Source organism: Bombus huntii, unplaced genomic scaffold (genome assembly GCF_024542735.1).
Source record: "Bombus huntii isolate Logan2020A unplaced genomic scaffold, iyBomHunt1.1 ctg00000064.1, whole genome shotgun sequence".
Classification (NCBI taxonomy): Eukaryota; Metazoa; Arthropoda; class Insecta; order Hymenoptera; family Apidae; genus Bombus; species Bombus huntii.
The window spans coordinates 550,777-573,940 of NW_026099324.1; the positions used below are offsets into that span (position 1 = coordinate 550,777).

At 33.1% G+C, this 23,164-nt stretch overlaps 2 protein-coding genes and 1 long non-coding RNA gene across 5 annotated transcripts; 1 reads left to right on the forward strand and 2 right to left on the reverse strand.

The window, feature by feature from the left end:
• Positions 1-1,820: 1,820 nt before the first annotated feature.
• LOC126876118 (uncharacterized) lies at positions 1,821-9,413 on the reverse strand. The gene is made up of 11 exons (XR_007693931.1): positions 8,449-9,413; positions 7,539-7,937; positions 6,360-7,031; positions 5,690-5,976; positions 4,535-5,279; positions 4,227-4,322; positions 3,872-4,150; positions 3,528-3,796; positions 3,346-3,444; positions 3,079-3,183; positions 1,821-2,426 (listed from the first exon to the last, which is right to left on the reverse strand). It is a non-coding gene; the product is annotated as an uncharacterized LOC126876118 (long non-coding RNA).
• Positions 9,414-9,923: 510 nt separating this feature from the next.
• LOC126876106 (omega-amidase NIT2-A-like) lies at positions 9,924-11,840 on the forward strand. The gene is made up of 3 exons (XM_050639016.1): positions 9,924-10,108; positions 10,503-10,671; positions 10,946-11,840. Exons 1-3 carry the CDS (start codon positions 10,025-10,027, stop codon positions 11,077-11,079), a joined length of 387 nt encoding a protein of 128 aa, XP_050494973.1. The 5' UTR covers positions 9,924-10,024; the 3' UTR covers positions 11,080-11,840.
• Positions 11,841-16,208: 4,368 nt separating this feature from the next.
• Positions 16,209-23,022, reverse strand: LOC126876103 (venom serine protease Bi-VSP-like). 3 transcript variants are annotated; one of them, XR_007693925.1, is made up of 10 exons: positions 21,953-22,924; positions 21,043-21,441; positions 19,864-20,861; positions 19,194-19,480; positions 18,039-18,783; positions 17,731-17,826; positions 17,376-17,654; positions 17,032-17,300; positions 16,850-16,948; positions 16,209-16,687 (listed from the first exon to the last, which is right to left on the reverse strand). XR_007693925.1 is itself a non-coding variant. In XM_050639012.1 (3 exons), the coding sequence occupies exons 1-3, from the start codon at positions 22,053-22,055 to the stop codon at positions 20,360-20,362; spliced, it is 570 nt and encodes a 189-aa protein (XP_050494969.1). In that variant the 5' UTR covers positions 22,056-23,022; the 3' UTR covers positions 19,769-20,359. The 3 variants fall into 3 exon arrangements, 1 of the variants encoding a protein (XP_050494969.1); XR_007693924.1 differs by lacking the exons at positions 16,209-16,687; positions 16,850-16,948; positions 17,032-17,300; ... (1 more) ...; positions 17,731-17,826; positions 18,039-18,783 and having other exon boundaries at positions 19,073-19,480; positions 19,864-20,535; positions 21,043-21,333; positions 21,953-23,022; XM_050639012.1 differs by lacking the exons at positions 16,209-16,687; positions 16,850-16,948; positions 17,032-17,300; ... (2 more) ...; positions 18,039-18,783; positions 19,194-19,480 and having other exon boundaries at positions 19,769-20,535; positions 21,043-21,333; positions 21,953-23,022.
• Positions 23,023-23,164: the final 142 nt, after the last annotated feature.

Consider the following 23,164-nt stretch of genomic DNA (forward strand, 5'->3'; position numbering starts at 1 on the left):
TTGTTTCAATGTGTTGAGGTCACGCATAACTTCTTTTTTCATTGACGATTACCAAACAGGTAAAATTTCGAAATTGTACGAAGGCCACGTGACCAGATCGTATTGGAATTTGAAGTGCATGGAAAAAGACAACTCGAAGTACAAACCTTGAGCTGTACTACTCGAAGTACAAACGTGAACTAATGGATGCAGAAAAGCAATTAACGCCAAACATCCGAACAGCATCTTGGAGCCCGTCATTGTTCTGAAATAAAAGAAGTGACGAATTAAAAAGACGCAGGACTAATAATAATAAAGGAAACTTAGTTCGTATTATAAATTGAATTTACATCAGAAAAGAAGCACGATCAAGCGAAACAGATCGTAGAAATGACAAATATCATCGATATACGTTTCAGTGTAATTTCACTTTTGAAAATTATTTAGTTTAATACGATCGTATTCATCGCTCTGAAACTTTCATTGTGCTGCAATTTGTGCTGCGTCTTTTTAATTTCTCTATCTTTCTGTGTTTTCGGAAAAATTACTTGAAAGATTAAGAATTGCTTGCCTTATTTTATTTTCGATTAGTTAGGATTTGATTATTCCAGGTAAGGTTTATTATTTATAACAGGTTTTATCACTTGTTTATTATTTAGGAGTTTGTTATTTTAGGATTAGTACCTTTTAGGATTTCTTATCCTTCGAGTTTCTGTTTCAGATATCTAGGTCTATTTCAAGATGTTTTATTACATTAGGATTATTTATTCGATTAAGATAATTTAAGAGTTTCACAATGTACAAAGAAATAATCGCGTGAAATTTAGATTTATGCTTTAAACGTATTAAACACGCGGTAATTTCAATGTCTATAGCCTCGAACGTGTTCTGATTAGTTGTGTCATTGTCTGTGACATTGAAATCACAAAAATCCATTGCAAGTGTGCTGTCATGCAATGTGGATGTAATTGGGTTTTTTGGGTATTTCCTGTATCATCTGATTTGTACAGTACTATTTTAACGCAAGGACAGGAAAGTTATTATATATTTCCCGTCCATTATTTGAATCGTTGTGAAGTGTAACGAATTATATTCGATTCGAGGAGATGTTAATGAATTACCCATTTCATATGTAATTACATGGAAATAAAAATCATTGCAAAAATAATTGATCTAATGACAACGGAATTTCCAATATTTTTTTGTTTCGTCACGTCTTTTTCATAATATATCTTTTATAGGTACGTGATTTATTAATCGTTCAAATGGAAATAATTATTCGTATAATATTCAAATGATTCTAGCCATAAAATAAATTAAAACGATACCTGTAATGCAATCTGCGTATGACGTCAACCTCGATCTATGCTTATACAAGAAATTTTATCAATCAATGACTAGATATACAATAATCAAATATTATAAAATTTCCTGAAAACCTTTAGGTGTTAATATTAAGGTGTTAATATCTTTAATATTTGCAAGTTATTGTTTAGCGCTAATTAGTTAGAATGTAACAAGTGGTGTACCAGAATTGAGATAATTAAGCCACACGAACAATCTTATTTAGATCTTTTTAATTTTTTAATTCTCTTTTGCTCTAATACTTCGTAAAATTAATCTTCATTAGCTACTACACTTCATAGAATAACAAGAGATAATTTTTCTTATATAACGTTTCATTCATAAAATCTATCATTAAAGTATATCTTCATAAAAATATCATTCCATACTAACGGTATATTTGGTGTCATACGAGATAACAGTTACCAGTGATGACATATGTAACTTTATAAAGATATCTCGTTTTATTATATATTAAAAGAATGTACTCATTGCTGCTATATTTCAGATGAAAAAAAGGTGGCAATGATTTTACAGTAAAATCGTTCGTTTACAACTGATTCATTTACATTTCATGATAATACTGTGCATTCTGAATATGCTATGATTTGGTTTAAAATAATAAATAGTCCATTCTTGCATACTATTGCTCCAGCTTTACTTGTATTATCGATATTGGTATAAATAGAAAGACAATTAATGTCGTTCGAGTCTATTTTCGGATCATTTATATTACGTTTAATCCATATAGTTATTATATGAGACATAGTATCGTAAAATTTGGAAGAATAAAACGTTCGTACAGGAAGTACATTTTATAAGAACTCCAACAAATCTGCGTGTGCACCTAAAATACAAACTGATAGTGATTGTTCATAAGTTTATATACATTATCTAATGTCAATCGAAGGTATCAATTCTTTTTCTCCATAAGAGTACTTCTTCATTTATATGTGTTCAAAAATACATGTGTTCAACCGTGAAGCATATGTCACCTACAACGAAAAAGAGTTTTCCTATACTTAATATTTCCTTTATATACCTATGAAAGTCTATTCTTCGCGTAGTATGAAATTATGAATAAATCTGGAATATTGTTCAATCTGAAAAGAAAAATAACTTATTGACATCATTCATTGATACGAGATTCAGAATGTTTGTTTTGTCTTGCAGAAAAAGAAGGCAGCCCTCCCTTTCTTTTAATGTGAAATAGAAAGCGAAAATTTGAAAACAGATTTTTTGGAAATTTACTTGCAAATATCGTTTTCAATATCGTGATTTTCTTCCCAATGGTACTGTACTTTCAAATTTTCCAGTATCCCTCTAAAAACAAAAAGTCGAACCTCGTTATTGTTAACGTAGGCATTACAAGGAAGCGAAGTATTAGAAAGCAGCTCCTTTTTATTATGGATTTCTCTATAATCATGTAAATAAGAAATTCCGGAAATTTTTTCCTCAAGAATTTAATTCTTGTGTTTTGATTGATAATTATTACACTGCATACTAACTTTTCGCATACTGTTCGCGTCTAACAGTTTCCTAATAATAACTACTTCAAAATTACATATGTTCTTGCACGAATTCAAAAGTACGTATGATACAATTACAATTGATTCTAAAATAATAATTATTTAAAGATATTAAGATACTAATTAAACGTTTCGCTGTATTTCAAAATCTGGAACAACAAATTTTTATTTATAAAAAATGAAACTGTCTTTATATATTCTTTGTCATGATGCTATTTCTTATTACCGTGTCGACATTTTTTAAAATTCATTTTGTTATCTCTACGCAATATGAAAATTCATATGCTGCTTAATATTTTTTACATATTATCCATCCACCGCATGATATCTCCTGAAAAATCAAAATATTAATGTTATATTATTACAATGCTTCTTAAATTTCAATTTTTGACAAATTTGAAATCCAATATATTTTGCACAATTATTATTTATCAAAAAATTCCAAGTTAGTAACTTTCTTTTCAAATGGCAAATAACATATACTTTGACTTACCTGTAAGTTTTTGTTCCTAATCATCATTTCCTCTTATAGAACACATCATTATTGTTCTCATAATTACTACCAGTGTCATAGATATTGTAGTGGCTACAACTGAATTAATAGAAAATGATAAATAACTGTGTATAACACTAACACATAATTGTGTATAACAATGACAGATAACTTTTACTTACATATCAGTCGATAAGGGATTACTGTGATATCCTGTTGATGTTTCTTAAGGCACTTGATTAGGTGCGATACGGTATCATTCCTTATGGTATACTGTAGATAAGTATTTTAGAAAATAACAAGAATAAATCTAAATTATTCAGAGGTTCCAGTTTCGGCTTAGACATAAATACAGGACCATTTGCAAAGAAGAAAGGGTGCGTTTCTACAGCCTCGTTATAGTAACCATGAATACCAATCTCTGAATTACTGGTTACTAAACATAAATATCCTATAAAATTTAATATATTTCTTTAATTTTTAATACATACATGAGTTAGTAGTTCTAAATTATGAATCATCCTACCTGTGATATTACACTTTTCCTTATAATATCATCACTCGAGTGAACAACATTAAGATCATGTAAACCATGTCATCCTATCTTACTGTGAAGATACTTAGTTATGTTATCTAACATTATAAAAATATCATCAAATTCAAGTCCTTTTATTCACATCACATGGCCACGACGATCTGGTTCTTCGTTATATAATGTTCTAAAATTTGTCGTATATATAGGATGTACAAACCGTGATATCAAGGTATCAGTTCTTCCTTCCCAAGGGACAGTTTCATTAAAATTCTGATAGAATTAAAAATTAATTATTAATATTCTAACAATCATATATGTTAAATACATTATAGTCAACGATATATACCTGAGCGAATGTAGGGGTGATTCCTTGATAATTATAAATGTCATCAGCCCACATCATTGTGCCACTTCTTTGTACTCCAGCCTCTAGATTAACAGCCTAAACAAACATACGAAATTTTATAGAAGCTGTACAAAATATAGTATATATGCGCAATATTGAAGCGTTCAAGGGGATATAAAGGTAATGTACATCACATACACGTGTACTCTCATGCAACAAAATACAATTAGATTTAATAGTATAAGCTCTTTTATTCATCATAAGAGATTGGAAATTTAAGTGTCTTACGAGGGTGAGTAAAAAGTTACCCGCTCTGTCGGTGTAGAATTTATTTTAAGCAATTGTCAAAAAAGACATACATCATTTTTTGACATAATCACTCGATTTCTGTATACACTTTGTCCATTTGCCGAAGGACCTTTATATTTTCTCATTAAAAAATGTTTTGGGCTGAGCTGCGAACCACGAATGCATCGTCGTCTTCACCTTTTCATCAGCTTTTTCGGCATCCATCTCGCACAAACTTTTTAAAATCCAAATCTGTCGTGCACTATTGCATAAGCAGAGCCGTGGCTGATTTGCAAATGATTTGCCACATTATCCAGTGTCACTCGTCTATTCCATAGAGCATAAGTTCATGAGCACGTTCAATGTTGTCATCGTGGATGTGGACGGGCGTCCAGCTGTTTTTTCATAACACTTGTGCGATCTTCTTTGAACTTTTGTGCCCATTCAAACACACTTCGTGACAAAACACTTTCTCCATAATGTGCATTAAATCTTTGATAAATATAGGCATCAAACATAACCTCCGACCACAAGAAACGAATCACAGCATCCTGCACTGTTTTCCTGCAAATCACCATTGCAAAGCGCCATTACTCGCGCAACGGTCACAAACGAATTGACGTAACACAAAGAAACCTGCGCAGCAGCACTGAACAGATATTGACGTCATACGAAGAGTGCAGATGGATCAATACGGTCGACAGAAGTTTTATATATCTGGAGTGCGGATAAATTTTTACTGAGAGTCGTATAGGAATCTATAATCTGTAAGTACACCTTTGGCTGAATGGAAATTTCTCTTACATATAGTCAAAAATGCAGAAACTGTGTATTGAATTGGAAAGTGATAAAAAATAAGTGAAGTTTCGAGGTTGCATGTGATTGCATGAGTACACAGGACGTTTTTAGCGAATAAAAAATAATTTTGAAAGACACGAGACTTATCTTGTATTTTATGCACTCTCTGTGTCCGAATTTCCAGAAGCTCTCTATCTTATGAAGTGTTTTAGATTAGCCGGAAAATTTTGTACGTACATACAAGAAGTATACGATCTAAGTGGAATATTCCATTATTCTCTTGATACAACAGAAACGAAATTTACAGAACTTCTCAGAAAGTTGGTTTATTATTACCAAATTAATAGAATTAATATACGTTTATCATCTTTACATACCTAAGTCGTGGAGGTTTATCGTGCGTAAAAAATTAGTGTCGTTTCAAAGTTACATTTCGTACATTTTAAGCCTATAATTTGTAACGTACAAAACAATGTAAATTTGAGCTGTTTCTTATCTCCACAATAAGAAAATCCAACTTTACGTTTTTTACACAATGATATTTATGGAACAGTAATATCATATTATTGCATCGCTTGGAGAATGAAGTCAAGGTACGATGTGACCCTAGTGTAAACGCTGGGATACCCAGCTGTGCCACACTTATAAGCATAAGACACAATACCTATTAAATACGAGGTTAATTCATGTTGTATCAGCAGTGGTCCGCCACGGTCAGCCTGAAAGGATCGTTAAATTTTTAATCAAAGATACTGAAATATATCGATCGAATTGCATTGAAATTATACTTATATACAGTAATAATCTTCTATTGATTTGTGTATTGAAATACTCCAATTTATAACGTACATGTTATATGTATTTTGAGCAAAACTAAGATTAGAAGGAAATTAGATTAAATACCATAACGAGGTGTGAGAAGTGGGCAAAACTATTAAATTGTGTTTATCTATTATTTTTAATGTTTAAGACGTCGATTTGATGTTAATTCGAATTGACGTGTCTTCAGATACCGTATAGTTTGTAGTAACTCTGTAACTTAATTACCGTACAAGAATCCTCTCCACCCTGAGCATGTTCGGCGCATATTATACCATCAGTGATATCAGGTGCATTAGGAAATTTGGAATAAGCTATTTTGCATTCGGCGTTCTTAATCACTGGCATTTGTACTTCCATTAATGCATTAGGTCGTGGTCGTCCTACGAAGAAAATGAGAAAGATATTTAAGACTGGAACTGTTTAATTTTATTATAAAATTGATATCACTTGCTATATCTTAACGCTCCCCATCCAGCAACAAGGGGGTTATAGCCGACGAAGTTGCTCTTTCGTACAAATGGGATATACGTACCCTGAAAAATAAAAAAATAAATGAAAATGCAGGAAACGAATGACCAAAAGTATGAGAAAGAATTGTACACGCTTTATGACACAATATATGTGTACAGTAAGAAATTTCAGGATATGATACTTCAGTAATACTCAATAGCATATATATATATATATTTGAGGACTTACTCGAAAATGGCACCTCCTCCACCTATCTAAGAATGGCAATATTATGATTGTGTATGTTTTCTATTCCATCCATATGTGCACAATGTGCTGCGGTCAAAACATGCCTAGCCGATATCAGGGAACCTCCGCACTTCCATAGTGGTTTGTCTGGGTTTCGGGGATTACGAAAACCTAATGCAGCGATCCATGGCCAAGCGCCTAAAATGCAATAGTCATAGTTGTGAATATACATAATTTTTTCTCACATAACGAGTAACAACGATTATTACCTATTCGATATTCGATCATACAGCAGACGATAAGTACATACGTACAAATACTCTGAAATAGAGATTTGATAAAGACAGAAATTAAATTTTTATTCCAGTGGAATACAAATTATTAAATAATTCTATATAATTTCTATTTGAACTATACTGAACTATAAAGTTCAAACGTGTAATTTCTGCCCTAACAGTTTTTGATCTCTATCCATATTATTACTCCTATATCAATTTTTTATTTCAAGCAAAAAGATACTCTTCCTAACATGAAGTAAAAGAAAGAAATAATTCAAGTTAATAAGTAAAGTTACTACCGATAAAATCATAGCATTATTATTTAGTCTAATTGAAATGTACATTGATGTGCTGTTTAATGCCTTTAAAGTTCATGCTTTGCAGTAAATGGCTTATTATTAATCGGAAAGAAAGACATAAAACGTACCAAGTTCAGCTGGTTTACCATCGACCACCCTGGTATGAGAGACGTTGCTAAAACCACAGTATGGTGGTCGCAAAGCCTTATACTTATACACAGTTTTTATTAAAATTTCTCTCTTCTCTTTGTTTGGATCGTTCGGACAGCAAACGATCGTAACATTGACCTGGTATCTGCACACTGATCGTCTATAAAAATCGGTGGCTGTACGGTACTGTATCTGCCATATTTCTTGCAGAGGTTTACATTTTCTGTAGTCAAGGCACCTGCCTTCTTGATTGTCCGGTGTGGTACATTCTGGATCAAACAATTTTAAAACATTTATACAGTTCAAAGATGCGTAAGAAAGCGACACCGATTACTCAACTTTCGAAGTAAAAAGCCGATCAAGTCCACCGGATTGCCCTACAGACACGTATTAATCCGTAAGAGTTAGTCATCATGTTGATAATAATTATCTAAAGAAACTTTTCACGTGAAAATATAAAATTTTAATTGATTAGATATTGTGTTAGCCATACTTAAGAAAGAAAATGAAAATGAATGAAATGAAAGAAAAGGACTACCTTCAACCTCATGTTTTAAATAAACACTTTGTCAGTTTTGCGGTAAATAAATTCTTAGGAATTCAGGACAGTTTTTAGTGAATCATTTTGTTTCGACCGTTCGCGGAGAGACGCGATCGCGAGATAGCACGTCAACGAGAGTTGTAAGTTCCCGTTACGATTAAATAATCGACGCCACGAACTGATCGATCCCCTTATTTCGATTATGATAATAAGGGTAGTTCAATGAAATTCCACAGAATTAACACAAATAAATTAATGTTTATTTCAACAACTTATTAACTAGAAAGATATAAATGGAACAAAAAAAATGTAACTGCGTTTTGGTTGATAAGTAATGCGCGACATACCACATGTGTTGACGGTTCGACTTCTCGAAAAGTTCTGAACGCCTTTCGATTTTTTTCGTTTTTTCTGGAAGGCGACCCCCACTACGTTCGGATCACGCCACATTCTTTTACTGCGAGGTAAAATACGGGCCACGAGTCGACGTTTCTGGAAGTCGCCCTGCTTAATGAACCATGCGCTTGCCACTACAATGTTTGTTTGCCGGGCAGACGCGACGATCCGTCTGCGACATTATAGTGCCGCGATCGATAGTTAAGAATATGACCTATGGTAAGCCGCATGGCGTAACATTCTCCCCCCGTTGAGAGGGTACCGATCAAACTAGCGAGGTGTGGTTGAAGTTCCCATCTTATTTCGGCTCGGTGGCTAGTTGTTCGGGTTTCTCGAGATCGGGTTGAATTGGCAGTGGGACAAGCCTTTTGACGCCCCGATCCAAAATGCTCTTTGCCGTCTGAACTGTAGCTGTCCGGATGACACCATCGGCGCCTGAATGAACCTTGATAACTCGGCCCAGAGGCCAATGCATGGAGGGAACGTTGTCCTCTCTGAGGATGACGATTGTGCCCTTTTGGATGCTGTGTCCACCCTTGCTCCATTTATTGCGGTTGGTTAGCTCGTTCAAATACTCCTTATGCCAGCGGTTCCAAAAATGTTGTTTAAGCTGTTGGATATGCTGCCATTTGGAGAGTCGGTTCGATGGAATGTCTCTGAAATCTCGATCACGTAAGCACATTAATGAATCGCCAATGAGGAAATGTCCGGGAGTGAGGGCTAGGAGATCATTTGGATCGGTGGAGATAGGAGTTAGCGGGCGGGAATTGAGGACTGCTTCTATTTCTATGATAAGAGTATTACGGTGTTAAGCTCATATGTTTCTGTTTCTCCACTCGCGCTGCGCCATAATATCCTTTGATATTTCCGATCCTCTGGTCGTACGAGGAATTGCCGATACATTTTCTCGATCTCGCCAGTGAGTACGTACTGATGAGCGCGGAATCTAATTAATATACAAAATAAATTGTGAATTGATTCGAGAATATAGGATTTCCCCATTTTCATGATTATCGTGATTTTTGTATAAATATATTTTTTAAGATACTAATAATTAGGTACTTATAAATTAGTATTATCAATTATTTTGCATTTATAATTCCGCCTCTAGTATAAGTGTTAATTGAAAACTAACTTTATGTTTCAAAAAGTACTAGCAAAGTCGTTGAGTAACAAGCCACTGATGCTAACACAAATAGCATTGTCGTAATTAAATATTTCTAAATATTCATTTTTCATTTTGAACCTGTAGAAACAATTTATTATATATACTATTAGCTAAGTAATTGCATATTTAATTAAGTCGAAATATAAAACTTAGTTATTTTAATAATTTAAAAAATGAAAAACTGACAAACATTTCAATTTAATTTATGGTTGGAACAAAAGACAGTTATTTTTCATTAATTGAAATATTGCAATGCAGAGTACTTTCGAAAATACGCCGAGAGTATTCCTGATGGTGAAACGAGCGTTGCTTCATCGAACGCAGCTAAAGAAAACAACATCTATGTAGTTGGTGGTACGATGCCTGAAATAGAGGGCGATAAATTGTACAATACCTGTACTATTTGGGGTCCCGATGGAACTTTGATAGCAAAACACCGAAAGGTAAGTAATATATTCCTTTATGGCTTTGAATTTGAAAATATTGGGGCGAAGAAAGTGACTCTATCTAGGAATAATTTAGGAATATACATATGTACATACGTATACTATAACCAATTCTATAATTTACGGTTTATAGATAACGTTATGATACGGGAAACGCCCATTTTTGTTGTAATGTGTAATATAAATTTTTCACATACTTAAAATATTATTATACTTATTTTTTCTCCTTTTTAAACATTATTAAATGATAAGATTTTTTAATAAAAGAAAGTGATAAAAACGCTGTCAGTTATTAAATAAAAAATAATTAAAGTTTAGGAGTTGGTAACTTTGATATTAAATTACAAAAGTTGCAGCAATAGAATTAGCGACCACATTTTTATGTTATTAGGTACATCTATTCGACATCGACATTCCTAATAAGATTACTTTTCGAGAGAGTGATTCACTCAGTCCTGGTAACTCCCTAACGACGTTCGATGTGAAGGGCTGCAAAATAGGTATTGGCATTTGCTGTGATATTAGATTCGAGGAAATGGCACGCATTTATCGGAACAAAGGTACAGTAACTTAATCGATCAATACTTAACTAGCAAAAAATTAAATATCTTTCTTAAATATATTCTATATAAAATTAATATAATCTGTAACTCTGTATAAAAAGAAGCTTAATTTAAAAAACCAGTATATTTGCTGAAAATGAAACAACTAAAAGAATTAAAAGCACAATAAGAGGACTGTCCTCGCATATTCAGAAATGATGGAATGTGAACCGTGCAACTACGAAGTTAATTGGTATTCGGTGGCTTCATATTTCCTGCTTCTCTGGGTTAGGTTGCCAAATGCTGATATATCCAGCGGCATTCAATATGACCACTGGACCACTGCACTGGTCATTACTTCAGCGTTCCAGAGCGAATGATAATCAATTATACGTTGCCTGCATATCACCGGCTCGTGTTCCTTAAGCAAGTTACGTCGCATGGGGACATACACAGTTGACCAATCCCTGGGGAAAGATTCTTTACGATTTGGAAACTCAAGAGAATATGGCAGTCACCGATATCAAAAAAAAAAGAAAAAAAAAAAAAGAAAAAAAAATTTCAACAAATAAATAAATAAAAAAAAAAAGTCACCGATATCGGTAATTTACAGCTTAAAATTAAAAGCGAGAGATCCATGATGTAATTAATTTTTAGTCTCGTTAATTTATCGATTTAGCCATCTTCCTCTGTATTTGTTGAATTTATTAGTAAGCATTACTTATTACTTCGTATGTTTCTTTTTTCTATCAGATCTAAAAGTTGTTGAGGAAGTAAGGGCTCAGATACCTACATTTTCTCAGAGACGTACAGATTTGTACGACACTGTCTGTAAGAAGGAGTAACTCTACACTAAAACAGAAAATGTTTTTTTATAATATTTCTACTACGATATCCTTTTTTGTGAATTATTACTAATTTCTTATCATCCATTTCTTGTAAATATATTATATCACGATATTACAGATATATACATAGATATACACGTTAATTAAATCCTCTATATGGTATTTTTATATCAGTGTCATAAACATTGTAAACCGAAAATCTTCTATTACACGCGTACATATACAGTCAATATTATTGTTACATATAGTGATACATACGTTGATCCACACATTAATTAAATCCTCTATATGCTATTTCTACTTTGCTATCTTGAATAGATAAATAACATGTCGCTTCCAGATGTCAAATATTATTTGCCAAATGCACATATAATGATATAATTACATATAATGATAATAATAATATAATAATTATATATAATATTGATAATAATGATATAATTACATATAATGATAATAATAATATAATAATTATATATAATATTGATAATAATGATATAATTACATATAATGATATATACGTTGATCGACACATTAATTATGTCCTCCATATGGTATTTTTATATCGGTGTCATGAACATTTTTCCCCGAACGACCTTCTATCACGCGCGTACGTATATCGAGAATATTATTGTATTATCGTATTATCGAGAATATGTGTTGATATACACATTAATTAAATCCTCTATATAGTATTTTTACTTTGCTATCTTGAATAGATAAATAATCTCGAATATAGACATACAGGTACACTTACGTTGATATACACCTTTGTACAAGGTGTCAAAAAATTTTTTATCACGGCGTTTTTTTAAGACGATTTTATAGCTTCGAAATTGATCTTGACACGATTTTCAATGTCAAATTATTTTTCTATTGCATCATGTGATACTCATTAGGAGGAACAAAACTTCTGTTTTCTTAGAAAAAATGTTTGAAATTTCATTAATTCCTAGATTGATTTTATTTATACTTTAAGGTCAGATATGACATCAAATAATGTCAATACTAATATCTAGTTATTTGTCAATTTACAGCATCTGAAAAACAAGATATCTTCGAGACAGCGTGGGTTTTCTTTCCAACTTTCTTAACTTTCAACAATAAAATTTTCGTCAAACGATACAATCTATCCAACAAAGTTCTTGTACACAGCCAATCTCGTAAGAACATAGATCTTCTTCAAGTATTATTCTTCACAATGCTTCGTGTGGAATTTCTACTTGACGAGTTATTATTAAACGATTAAAAGCTTATTATTATACGATAATGTAATATCGTAGAATAGCTTTGATTGGAGATCGGCTGAAATTAGAAAACACCGTGTACGCCGTCTTTTTGTGGTTTGTTTACATCCAAGAGCGCCTAGTAACAGTGACGCGAGAAAAGATAAGCAGCGTCAAAACAGAAGTACGGTTTCATATTTCAAGGAGTGGCAATCAAGAGGCCAGAGTATGTGAGCCGAAAAGTGTGTGTGTGTGTGCGCGCGCGCGCGCGTGTGTGCGTGCGTGCGTGCAGGACCGAGCAGGAATGCATTGGCGAGGTTCAGAGTTGATCGAGACGTCGAAGCATAGAGTCGTTAGAATTGAGTTGCGAGTGTTGTCGAGTGTTAGAGTTGCTAGTGAGAGAGAGAGAGAGAGAGAGAGAGAGAGAGAGAGAGTTACCAAATAGTTGTCAAGTTATTTGTTGTAAATACGAGCGTTGCATTTAGTTTTCCTGTTAATCAAACATCGTTTCTCTGTCTAACTAATATCTGTATTTTCAATCCATTATTAATAAATTATAATTAATCGGACAAAATTACACCTTTAATATATTCCGATATTACATTACCGTTATGTAATATTTATCATGCTTATTTTGTACGTAAAACGAATCGTTGGAATATTCCCGAAGCTAACGAAGCATTTCCCAAAAGTTAAACCGAAGAAATTAACGCGAATAGTTAAGTGAAATTTTTCCATTAACTTGCTGACCAACCGGCAAATAAAAAATCATAAAAATTGTTTCAATGTGTTGAGGTCACGCATAACTTCTTTTTTCATTGACGATTACCAAACAGGTAAAATTTCGAAATTGTACGAAGGCCACGTGACCAGATCGTATTGGAATTTGAAGTGCATGGAAAAAGACAACTCGAAGTACAAACCTTGAGCTGTACTACTCGAAGTACAAACGTGAACTAATGGATGCAGAAAAGCAATTAACGCCAAACATCCGAACAGCATCTTGGAGCCCGTCATTGTTCTGAAATAAAAGAAGTGACGAATTAAAAAGACGCAGGACTAATAATAATAAAGGAAACTTAGTTCGTATTATAAATTGAATTTACATCAGAAAAGAAGCACGATCAAGCGAAACAGATCGTAGAAATGACAAATATCATCGATATACGTTTCAGTGTAATTTCACTTTTGAAAATTATTTAGTTTAATACGATCGTATTCATCGCTCTGAAACTTTCATTGTGCTGCAATTTGTGCTGCGTCTTTTTAATTTCTCTATCTTTCTGTGTTTTCGGAAAAATTACTTGAAAGATTAAGAATTGCTTGCCTTATTTTATTTTCGATTAGTTAGGATTTGATTATTCCAGGTAAGGTTTATTATTTATAACAGGTTTTATCACTTGTTTATTATTTAGGAGTTTGTTATTTTAGGATTAGTACCTTTTAGGATTTCTTATCCTTCGAGTTTCTGTTTCAGATATCTAGGTCTATTTCAAGATGTTTTATTACATTAGGATTATTTATTCGATTAAGATAATTTAAGAGTTTCACAATGTACAAAGAAATAATCGCGTGAAATTTAGATTTATGCTTTAAACGTATTAAACACGCGGTAATTTCAATGTCTATAGCCTCGAACGTGTTCTGATTAGTTGTGTCATTGTCTGTGACATTGAAATCACAAAAATCCATTGCAAGTGTGCTGTCATGCAATGTGGATGTAATTGGGTTTTTTGGGTATTTCCTGTATCATCTGATTTGTACAGTACTATTTTAACGCAAGGACAGGAAAGTTATTATATATTTCCCGTCCATTATTTGAATCGTTGTGAAGTGTAACGAATTATATTCGATTCGAGGAGATGTTAATGAATTACCCATTTCATATGTAATTACATGGAAATAAAAATCATTGCAAAAATAATTGATCTAATGACAACGGAATTTCCAATATTTTTTTGTTTCGTCACGTCTTTTTCATAATATATCTTTTATAGGTACGTGATTTATTAATCGTTCGAATGGAAATAATTATTCGTATAATATTCAAATGATTCTAGCCATAAAATAAATTAAAACGATACCTGTAATGCAATCTGCGTATGACGTCAACCTCGATCTATGCTTATACAAGAAATTTTATCAATCAATGACTAGATATACAATAATCAAATATTATAAAATTTCCTGAAAACCTTTAGGTGTTAATATTAAGGTGTTAATATCTTTAATATTTGCAAGTTATTGTTTAGCGCTAATTAGTTAGAATGTAACAAGTGGTGTACCAGAATTGAGATAATTAAGCCACACGAACAATCTTATTTAGATCTTTTTAATTTTTTAATTCTCTTTTGCTCTAATACTTCGTAAAATTAATCTTCATTAGCTACTACACTTCATAGAATAACAAGAGATAATTTTTCTTATATAACGTTTCATTCATAAAATCTATCATTAAAGTATATCTTCATAAAAATATCATTCCATACTAACGGTATATTTGGTGTCATACGAGATAACAGTTACCAGTGATGACATATGTAACTTTATAAAGATATCTCGTTTTATTATATATTAAAAGAATGTACTCATTGCTGCTATATTTCAGATGAAAAAAAGGTGGCAATGATTTTACAGTAAAATCGTTCGTTTACAACTGATTCATTTACATTTCATGATAATACTGTGCATTCTGAATATGCTATGATTTGGTTTAAAATAATAAATAGTCCATTCTTGCATACTATTGCTCCAGCTTTACTTGTATTATCGATATTGGTATAAATAGAAAGACAATTAATGTCGTTCGAGTCTATTTTCGGATCATTTATATTACGTTTAATCCATATAGTTATTATATGAGACATAGTATCGTAAAATTTGGAAGAATAAAACGTTCGTACAGGAAGTACATTTTATAAGAACTCCAACAAATCTGCGTGTGCACCTAAAATACAAACTGATAGTGATTGTTCATAAGTTTATATACATTATCTAATGTCAATCGAAGGTATCAATTCTTTTTCTCCATAAGAGTACTTCTTCATTTATATGTGTTCAAAAATACATGTGTTCAACCGTGAAGCATATGTCACCTACAACGAAAAAGAGTTTTCCTATACTTAATATTTCCTTTATATACCTATGAAAGTCTATTCTTCGCGTAGTATGAAATTATGAATAAATCTGGAATATTGTTCAATCTGAAAAGAAAAATAACTTATTGACATCATTCATTGATACGAGATTCAGAATGTTTGTTTTGTCTTGCAGAAAAAGAAGGCAGCCCTCCCTTTCTTTTAATGTGAAATAGAAAGCGAAAATTTGAAAACAGATTTTTTGGAAATTTACTTGCAAATATCGTTTTCAATATCGTGATTTTCTTCCCAATGGTACTGTACTTTCAAATTTTCCAGTATCCCTCTAAAAACAAAAAGTCGAACCTCGTTATTGTTAACGTAGGCATTACAAGGAAGAGAAGTATTAGAAAGCAGCTCCTTTTTATTATGGATTTCTTTATAATCATGTAAATAAGAAATTCCGGAAATTTTTTCCTCAAGAATTTAATTCTTGTGTTTTGATTGATAATTATTACACTGCATACTAACTTTTCGCATACTGTTCGCGTCTAACAATTTCCTAATAATAACTACTTCAAAATTACATATGTTCTTGCACGAATTCAAAAGTACGTATGATACAATTACAATTGATTCTAAAATAATAATTATTTAAAGATATTAAGATACTAATTAAACGTTTCGCTGTATTTCAAAATCTGGAACAACAAATTTTTATTTATAAAAAATGAAACTGTCTTTATATATTCTTTGTCATGATGCTATTTCTTATTACCGTGTCGACATTTTTTAAAATTCATTTTGTTATCTCTACGCAATATGAAAATTCATATGCTGCTTAATATTTTTTACATATTATCCATCCACCGCATGATATCTCCTGAAAAATCAAAATATTAATGTTATATTATTACAATGCTTCTTAAATTTCAATTTTTGACAAATTTGAAATCCAATATATTTTGCACAATTATTATTTATCAAAAAATTCCAAGTTAGTAACTTTCTTTTCAAATGGCAAATAACATATACTTTGACTTACCTGTAAGTTTTTGTTCCTAATCATCATTTCCTCTTATAGAACACATCATTATTGTTCTCATAATTACTACCAGTGTCATAGATATTGTAGTGGCTACAACTGAATTAATAGAAAATGATAAATAACTGTGTATAACACTAACACATAATTGTGTATAACAATGACAGATAACTTTTACTTACATATCAGTCGATAAGGGATTACTGTGATATCCTGTTGATGTTTCTTAAGGCACTTGATTAGGTGCGATACGGTATCATTCCTTATGGTATACTGTAGATAAGTATTTTAGAAAATAACAAGAATAAATCTAAATTATTCAGAGGTTCCAGTTTCGGCTTAGACATAAATACAGGACCATTTGCAAAGAAGAAAGGGTGCGTTTCTACAGCCTCGTTATAGTAACCATGAATACCAATCTCTGAATTACTGGTTACTAAACATAAATATCCTATAAAATTTAATATATTTCTTTAATTTTTAATACATACATGAGTTAGTAGTTCTAAATTATGAATCATCCTACCTGTGATATTACACTTTTCCTTATAATATCATCACTCGAGTGAACAACATTAAGATCATGTAAACCATGTCATCCTATCTTACTGTGAAGATACTTAGTTATGTTATCTAACATTATAAAAATATCATCAAATTCAAGTCCTTTTATTCACATCACATGGCCACGACGATCTGGTTCTTCGTTATATAATGTTCTAAAATTTGTCGTATATATAGGATGTACAAACCGTGATATCAAGGTATCAGTTCTTCCTTCCCAAGGGACAGTTTCATTAAAATTCTGATAGAATTAAAAATTAATTATTAATATTCTAACAATCATATATGTTAAATACATTATAGTCAACGATATATACCTGAGCGAATGTAGGGGTGATTCCTTGATAATTATAAATGTCATCAGCCCACATCATTGTGCCACTTCTTTGTACTCCAGCCTCTAGATTAACAGCCTAAACAAACATACGAAATTTTATAGAAGCTGTACAAAATATAGTATATATGCGCAATATTGAAGCGTTCAAGGGGATATAAAGGTAATGTACATCACATACACGTGTACTCTCATGCAACAAAATACAATTAGATTTAATAGTATAAGCTCTTTTATTCATCATAAGAGATTGGAAATTTAAGTGTCTTACGAGGGTGAGTAAAAAGTTACCCGCTCTGTCGGTGTAGAATTTATTTTAAGCAATTGTCAAAAAAGACATACATCATTTTTTGACATAATCACTCGATTTCTGTATACACTTTGTCCATTTGCCGAAGGACCTTTATATTTTCTCATTAAAAAATGTTTTGGGCTGAGCTGCGAACCACGAATGCATCGTCGTCTTCACCTTTTCATCAGCTTTTTCGGCATCCATCTCGCACAAACTTTTTAAAATCCAAATCTGTCGTGCACTATTGCATAAGCAGAGCCGTGGCTGATTTGCAAATGATTTGCCACATTATCCAGTGTCACTCGTCTATTCCATAGAGCATAAGTTCATGAGCACGTTCAATGTTGTCATCGTGGATGTGGACGGGCGTCCAGCTGTTTTTTCATAACACTTGTGCGATCTTCTTTGAACTTTTGTGCCCATTCAAACACACTTCGTGACAAAACACTTTCTCCATAATGTGCATTAAATCTTTGATAAATATAGGCATCAAACATAACCTCCGACCACAAGAAACGAATCACAGCATCCTGCACTGTTTTCCTGCAAATCACCATTGCAAAGCGCCATTACTCGCGCAACGGTCACAAACGAATTGACGTAACACAAAGAAACCTGCGCAGCAGCACTGAACAGATATTGACGTCATACGAAGAGTGCAGATGGATCAATACGGTCGACAGAAGTTTTATATATCTGGAGTGCGGATAAATTTTTACTGAGAGTCGTATAGGAATCTATAATCTGTAAGTACACCTTTGGCTGAATGGAAATTTCTCTTACATATAGTCAAAAATGCAGAAACTGTGTATTGAATTGGAAAGTGATAAAAAATAAGTGAAGTTTCGAGGTTGCATGTGATTGCATGAGTACACAGGACGTTTTTAGCGAATAAAAAATAATTTTGAAAGACACGAGACTTATCTTGTATTTTATGCACTCTCTGTGTCCGAATTTCCAGAAGCTCTCTATCTTATGAAGTGTTTTAGATTAGCCGGAAAATTTTGTACGTACATACAAGAAGTATACGATCTAAGTGGAATATTCCATTATTCTCTTGATACAACAGAAACGAAATTTACAGAACTTCTCAGAAAGTTGGTTTATTATTACCAAATTAATAGAATTAATATACGTTTATCATCTTTACATACCTAAGTCGTGGAGGTTTATCGTGCGTAAAAAATTAGTGTCGTTTCAAAGTTACATTTCGTACATTTTAAGCCTATAATTTGTAACGTACAAAACAATGTAAATTTGAGCTGTTTCTTATCTCCACAATAAGAAAATCCAACTTTACGTTTTTTACACAATGATATTTATGGAACAGTAATATCATATTATTGCATCGCTTGGAGAATGAAGTCAAGGTACGATGTGACCCTAGTGTAAACGCTGGGATACCCAGCTGTGCCACACTTATAAGCATAAGACACAATACCTATTAAATACGAGGTTAATTCATGTTGTATCAGCAGTGGTCCGCCACGGTCAGCCTGAAAGGATCGTTAAATTTTTAATCAAAGATACTGAAATATATCGATCGAATTGCATTGAAATTATACTTATATACAGTAATAATCTTCTATTGATTTGTGTATTGAAATACTCCAATTTATAACGTACATGTTATATGTATTTTGAGCAAAACTAAGATTAGAAGGAAATTAGATTAAATACCATAACGAGGTGTGAGAAGTGGGCAAAACTATTAAATTGTGTTTATCTATTATTTTTAATGTTTAAGACGTCGATTTGATGTTAATTCGAATTGACGTGTCTTCAGATACCGTATAGTTTGTAGTAACTCTGTAACTTAATTACCGTACAAGAATCCTCTCCACCCTGAGCATGTTCGGCGCATATTATACCATCAGTGATATCAGGTGCATTAGGAAATTTGGAATAAGCTATTTTGCATTCGGCGTTCTTAATCACTGGCATTTGTACTTCCATTAATGCATTAGGTCGTGGTCGTCCTACGAAGAAAATGAGAAAGATATTTAAGACTGGAACTGTTTAATTTTATTATAAAATTGATATCACTTGCTATATCTTAACGCTCCCCATCCAGCAACAAGGGGGTTATAGCCGACGAAGTTGCTCTTTCGTACAAATGGGATATACGTACCCTGAAAAATAAAAAAATAAATGAAAATGCAGGAAACGAATGACCAAAAGTATGAGAAAGAATTGTACACGCTTTATGACACAATATATGTGTACAGTAAGAAATTTCAGGATATGATACTTCAGTAATACTCAATAGCATATATATATATATATTTGAGGACTTACTCGAAAATGGCACCTCCTCCACCTATCTAAGAATGGCAATATTATGATTGTGTATGTTTTCTATTCCATCCATATGTGCACAATGTGCTGCGGTCAAAACATGCCTAGCCGATATCAGGGAACCTCCGCACTTCCATAGTGGTTTGTCTGGGTTTCGGGGATTACGAAAACCTAATGCAGCGATCCATGGCCAAGCGCCTAAAATGCAATAGTCATAGTTGTGAATATACATAATTTTTTCTCACATAACGAGTAACAACGATTATTACCTATTCGATATTCGATCATACAGCAGACGATAAGTACATACGTACAAATACTCTGAAATAGAGATTTGATAAAGACAGAAATTAAATTTTTATTCCAGTGGAATACAAATTATTAAATAATTCTATATAATTTCTATTTGAACTATACTGAACTATAAAGTTCAAACGTGTAATTTCTGCCCTAACAGTTTTTGATCTCTATCCATATTATTACTCCTATATCAATTTTTTATTTCAAGCAAAAAGATACTCTTCCTAACATGAAGTAAAAGAAAGAAATAATTCAAGTTAATAAGTAAAGTTACTACCGATAAAATCATAGCATTATTATTTAGTCTAATTGAAATGTACATTGATGTGCTGTTTAATGCCTTTAAAGTTCATGCTTTGCAGTAAATGGCTTATTATTAATCGGAAAGAAAGACATAAAACGTACCAAGTTCAGCTGGTTTACCATCGACCACCCTGGTATGAGAGACGTTGCTAAAACCACAGTATGGTGGTCGCAAAGCCTTATACTTATACACAGTTTTTATTAAAATTTCTCTCTTCTCTTTGTTTGGATCGTTCGGACAGCAAACGATCGTAACATTGACCTGGTATCTGCACACTGATCGTCTATAAAAATCGGTGGCTGTACGGTACTGTATCTGCCATATTTCTTGCAGAGGTTTACATTTTCTGTAGTCAAGGCACCTGCCTTCTTGATTGTCCGGTGTGGTACATTCTGGATCAAACAATTTTAAAACATTTATACAGTTCAAAGATGCGTAAGAAAGCGACACCGATTACTCAACTTTCGAAGTAAAAAGCCGATCAAGTCCACCGGATTGCCCTACAGACACGTATTAATCCGTAAGAGTTAGTCATCATGTTGATAATAATTATCTAAAGAAACTTTTCACGTGAAAATATAAAATTTTAATTGATTAGATATTGTGTTAGCCATACTTAAGAAAGAAAATGAAAATGAATGAAATGAAAGAAAAGGACTACCTTCAACCTCATGTTTTAAATAAACACTTTGTCAGTTTTGCGGTAAATAAATTCTTAGGAATTCAGGACAGTTTTTAGTGAATCATTTTGTTTCGACCGTTCGCGGAGAGACGCGATCGCGAGATAGCACGTCAACGAGAGTTGTAAGTTCCCGTTACGATTAAATAATCGACGCCACGAACTGATCGATCCCCTTATTTCGATTATGATAATAAGGGTAGTTCAATGAAATTCCACAGAATTAACACAAATAAATTAATGTTTATTTCAACAACTTATTAACTAGAAAGATATAAATGGAACAAAAAAAATGTAACTGCGTTTTGGTTGATAAGTAATGCGCGACATACCACATGTGTTGACGGTTCGACTTCTCGAAAAGTTCTGAACGCCTTTCGATTTTTTTCGTTTTTTCTGGAAGGCGACCCCCACTACGTTCGGATCACGCCACATTCTTTTACTGCGAGGTAAAATACGGGCCACGAGTCGACGTTTCTGGAAGTCGCCCTGCTTAATGAACCATGCGCTTGCCACTACAATGTTTGTTTGCCGGGCAGACGCGACGATCCGTCTGCGACATTATAGTGCCGCGATCGATAGTTAAGAATATGACCTATGGTAAGCCGCATGGCGTAACATTCTCCCCCCGTTGAGAGGGTACCGATCAAACTAGCGAGGTGTGGTTGAAGTTCCCATCTTATTTCGGCTCGGTGGCTAGTTGTTCGGGTTTCTCGAGATCGGGTTGAATTGGCAGTGGGACAAGCCTTTTGACGCCCCGATCCAAAATGCTCTTTGCCGTCTGAACTGTAGCTGTCCGGATGACACCATCGGCGCCTGAATGAACCTTGATAACTCGGCCCAGAGGCCAATGCATGGAGGGAACGTTGTCCTCTCTGAGGATGACGATTGTGCCCTTTTGGATGCTGTGTCCACCCTTGCTCCATTTATTGCGGTTGGTTAGCTCGTTCAAATACTCCTTATGCCAGCGGTTCCAAAAATGTTGTTTAAGCTGTTGGATATGCTGCCATTTGGAGAGTCGGTTCGATGGAATGTCTCTGAAATCTCGATCACGTAAGCACATTAATGAATCGCCAATGAGGAAATGTCCGGGAGTGAGGGCTAGGAGATCATTTGGATCGGTGGAGATAGGAGTTAGCGGGCGGGAATTGAGGACTGCTTCTATTTCTATGATAAGAGTATTACGGTGTTAAGCTCATATGTTTCTGTTTCTCCACTCGCGCTGCGCCATAATATCCTTTGATATTTCCGATCCTCTGGTCGTACGAGGAATTGCCGATACATTTTCTCGATCTCGCCAGTGAGTACGTACTGATGAGCGCGGAATCTAATTAATATACAAAATAAATTGTGAATTGATTCGAGAATATAGGATTTCCCCATTTTCATGATTATCGTGATTTTTGTATAAATATATTTTTTAAGATACTAATAATTAGGTACTTATAAATTAGTATTATCAATTATTTTGCATTTATAATTCCGCCTCTAGTATAAGTGTTAATTGAAAACTAACTTTATGTTTCAAAAAGTACTAGCAAAGT

Coding starts and splice junctions, on each gene's coding strand:
- LOC126876106 (XM_050639016.1), top strand. CDS start 10,025: ATGCCTGAAATAGAGGGCGATAAATTGTACAATACCTGTACTATTTGG. Junction 10,109..10,502: donor TGATAGCAAAACACCGAAAG/GTAAGTAATATA, acceptor TTATGTTATTAG/GTACATCTATTCGACATCGA. Junction 10,672..10,945: donor ACGCATTTATCGGAACAAAG/GTACAGTAACTT, acceptor TCTCTGGGTTAG/GTTGCCAAATGCTGATATAT.
- LOC126876103 (XM_050639012.1), bottom strand. CDS start 22,055: ATGTGGCGTGATCCGAACGTAGTGGGGGTCGCCTTCCAGAAAAAACGA. Junction 21,334..21,952: donor TCGAACCGTCAACACATGTG/GTATGTCGCGCA, acceptor TGTTTGATCCAG/AATGTACCACACCGGACAAT. Junction 20,536..21,042: donor TGGTAAACCAGCTGAACTTG/GTACGTTTTATG, acceptor ATTGCATTTTAG/GCGCTTGGCCATGGATCGCT.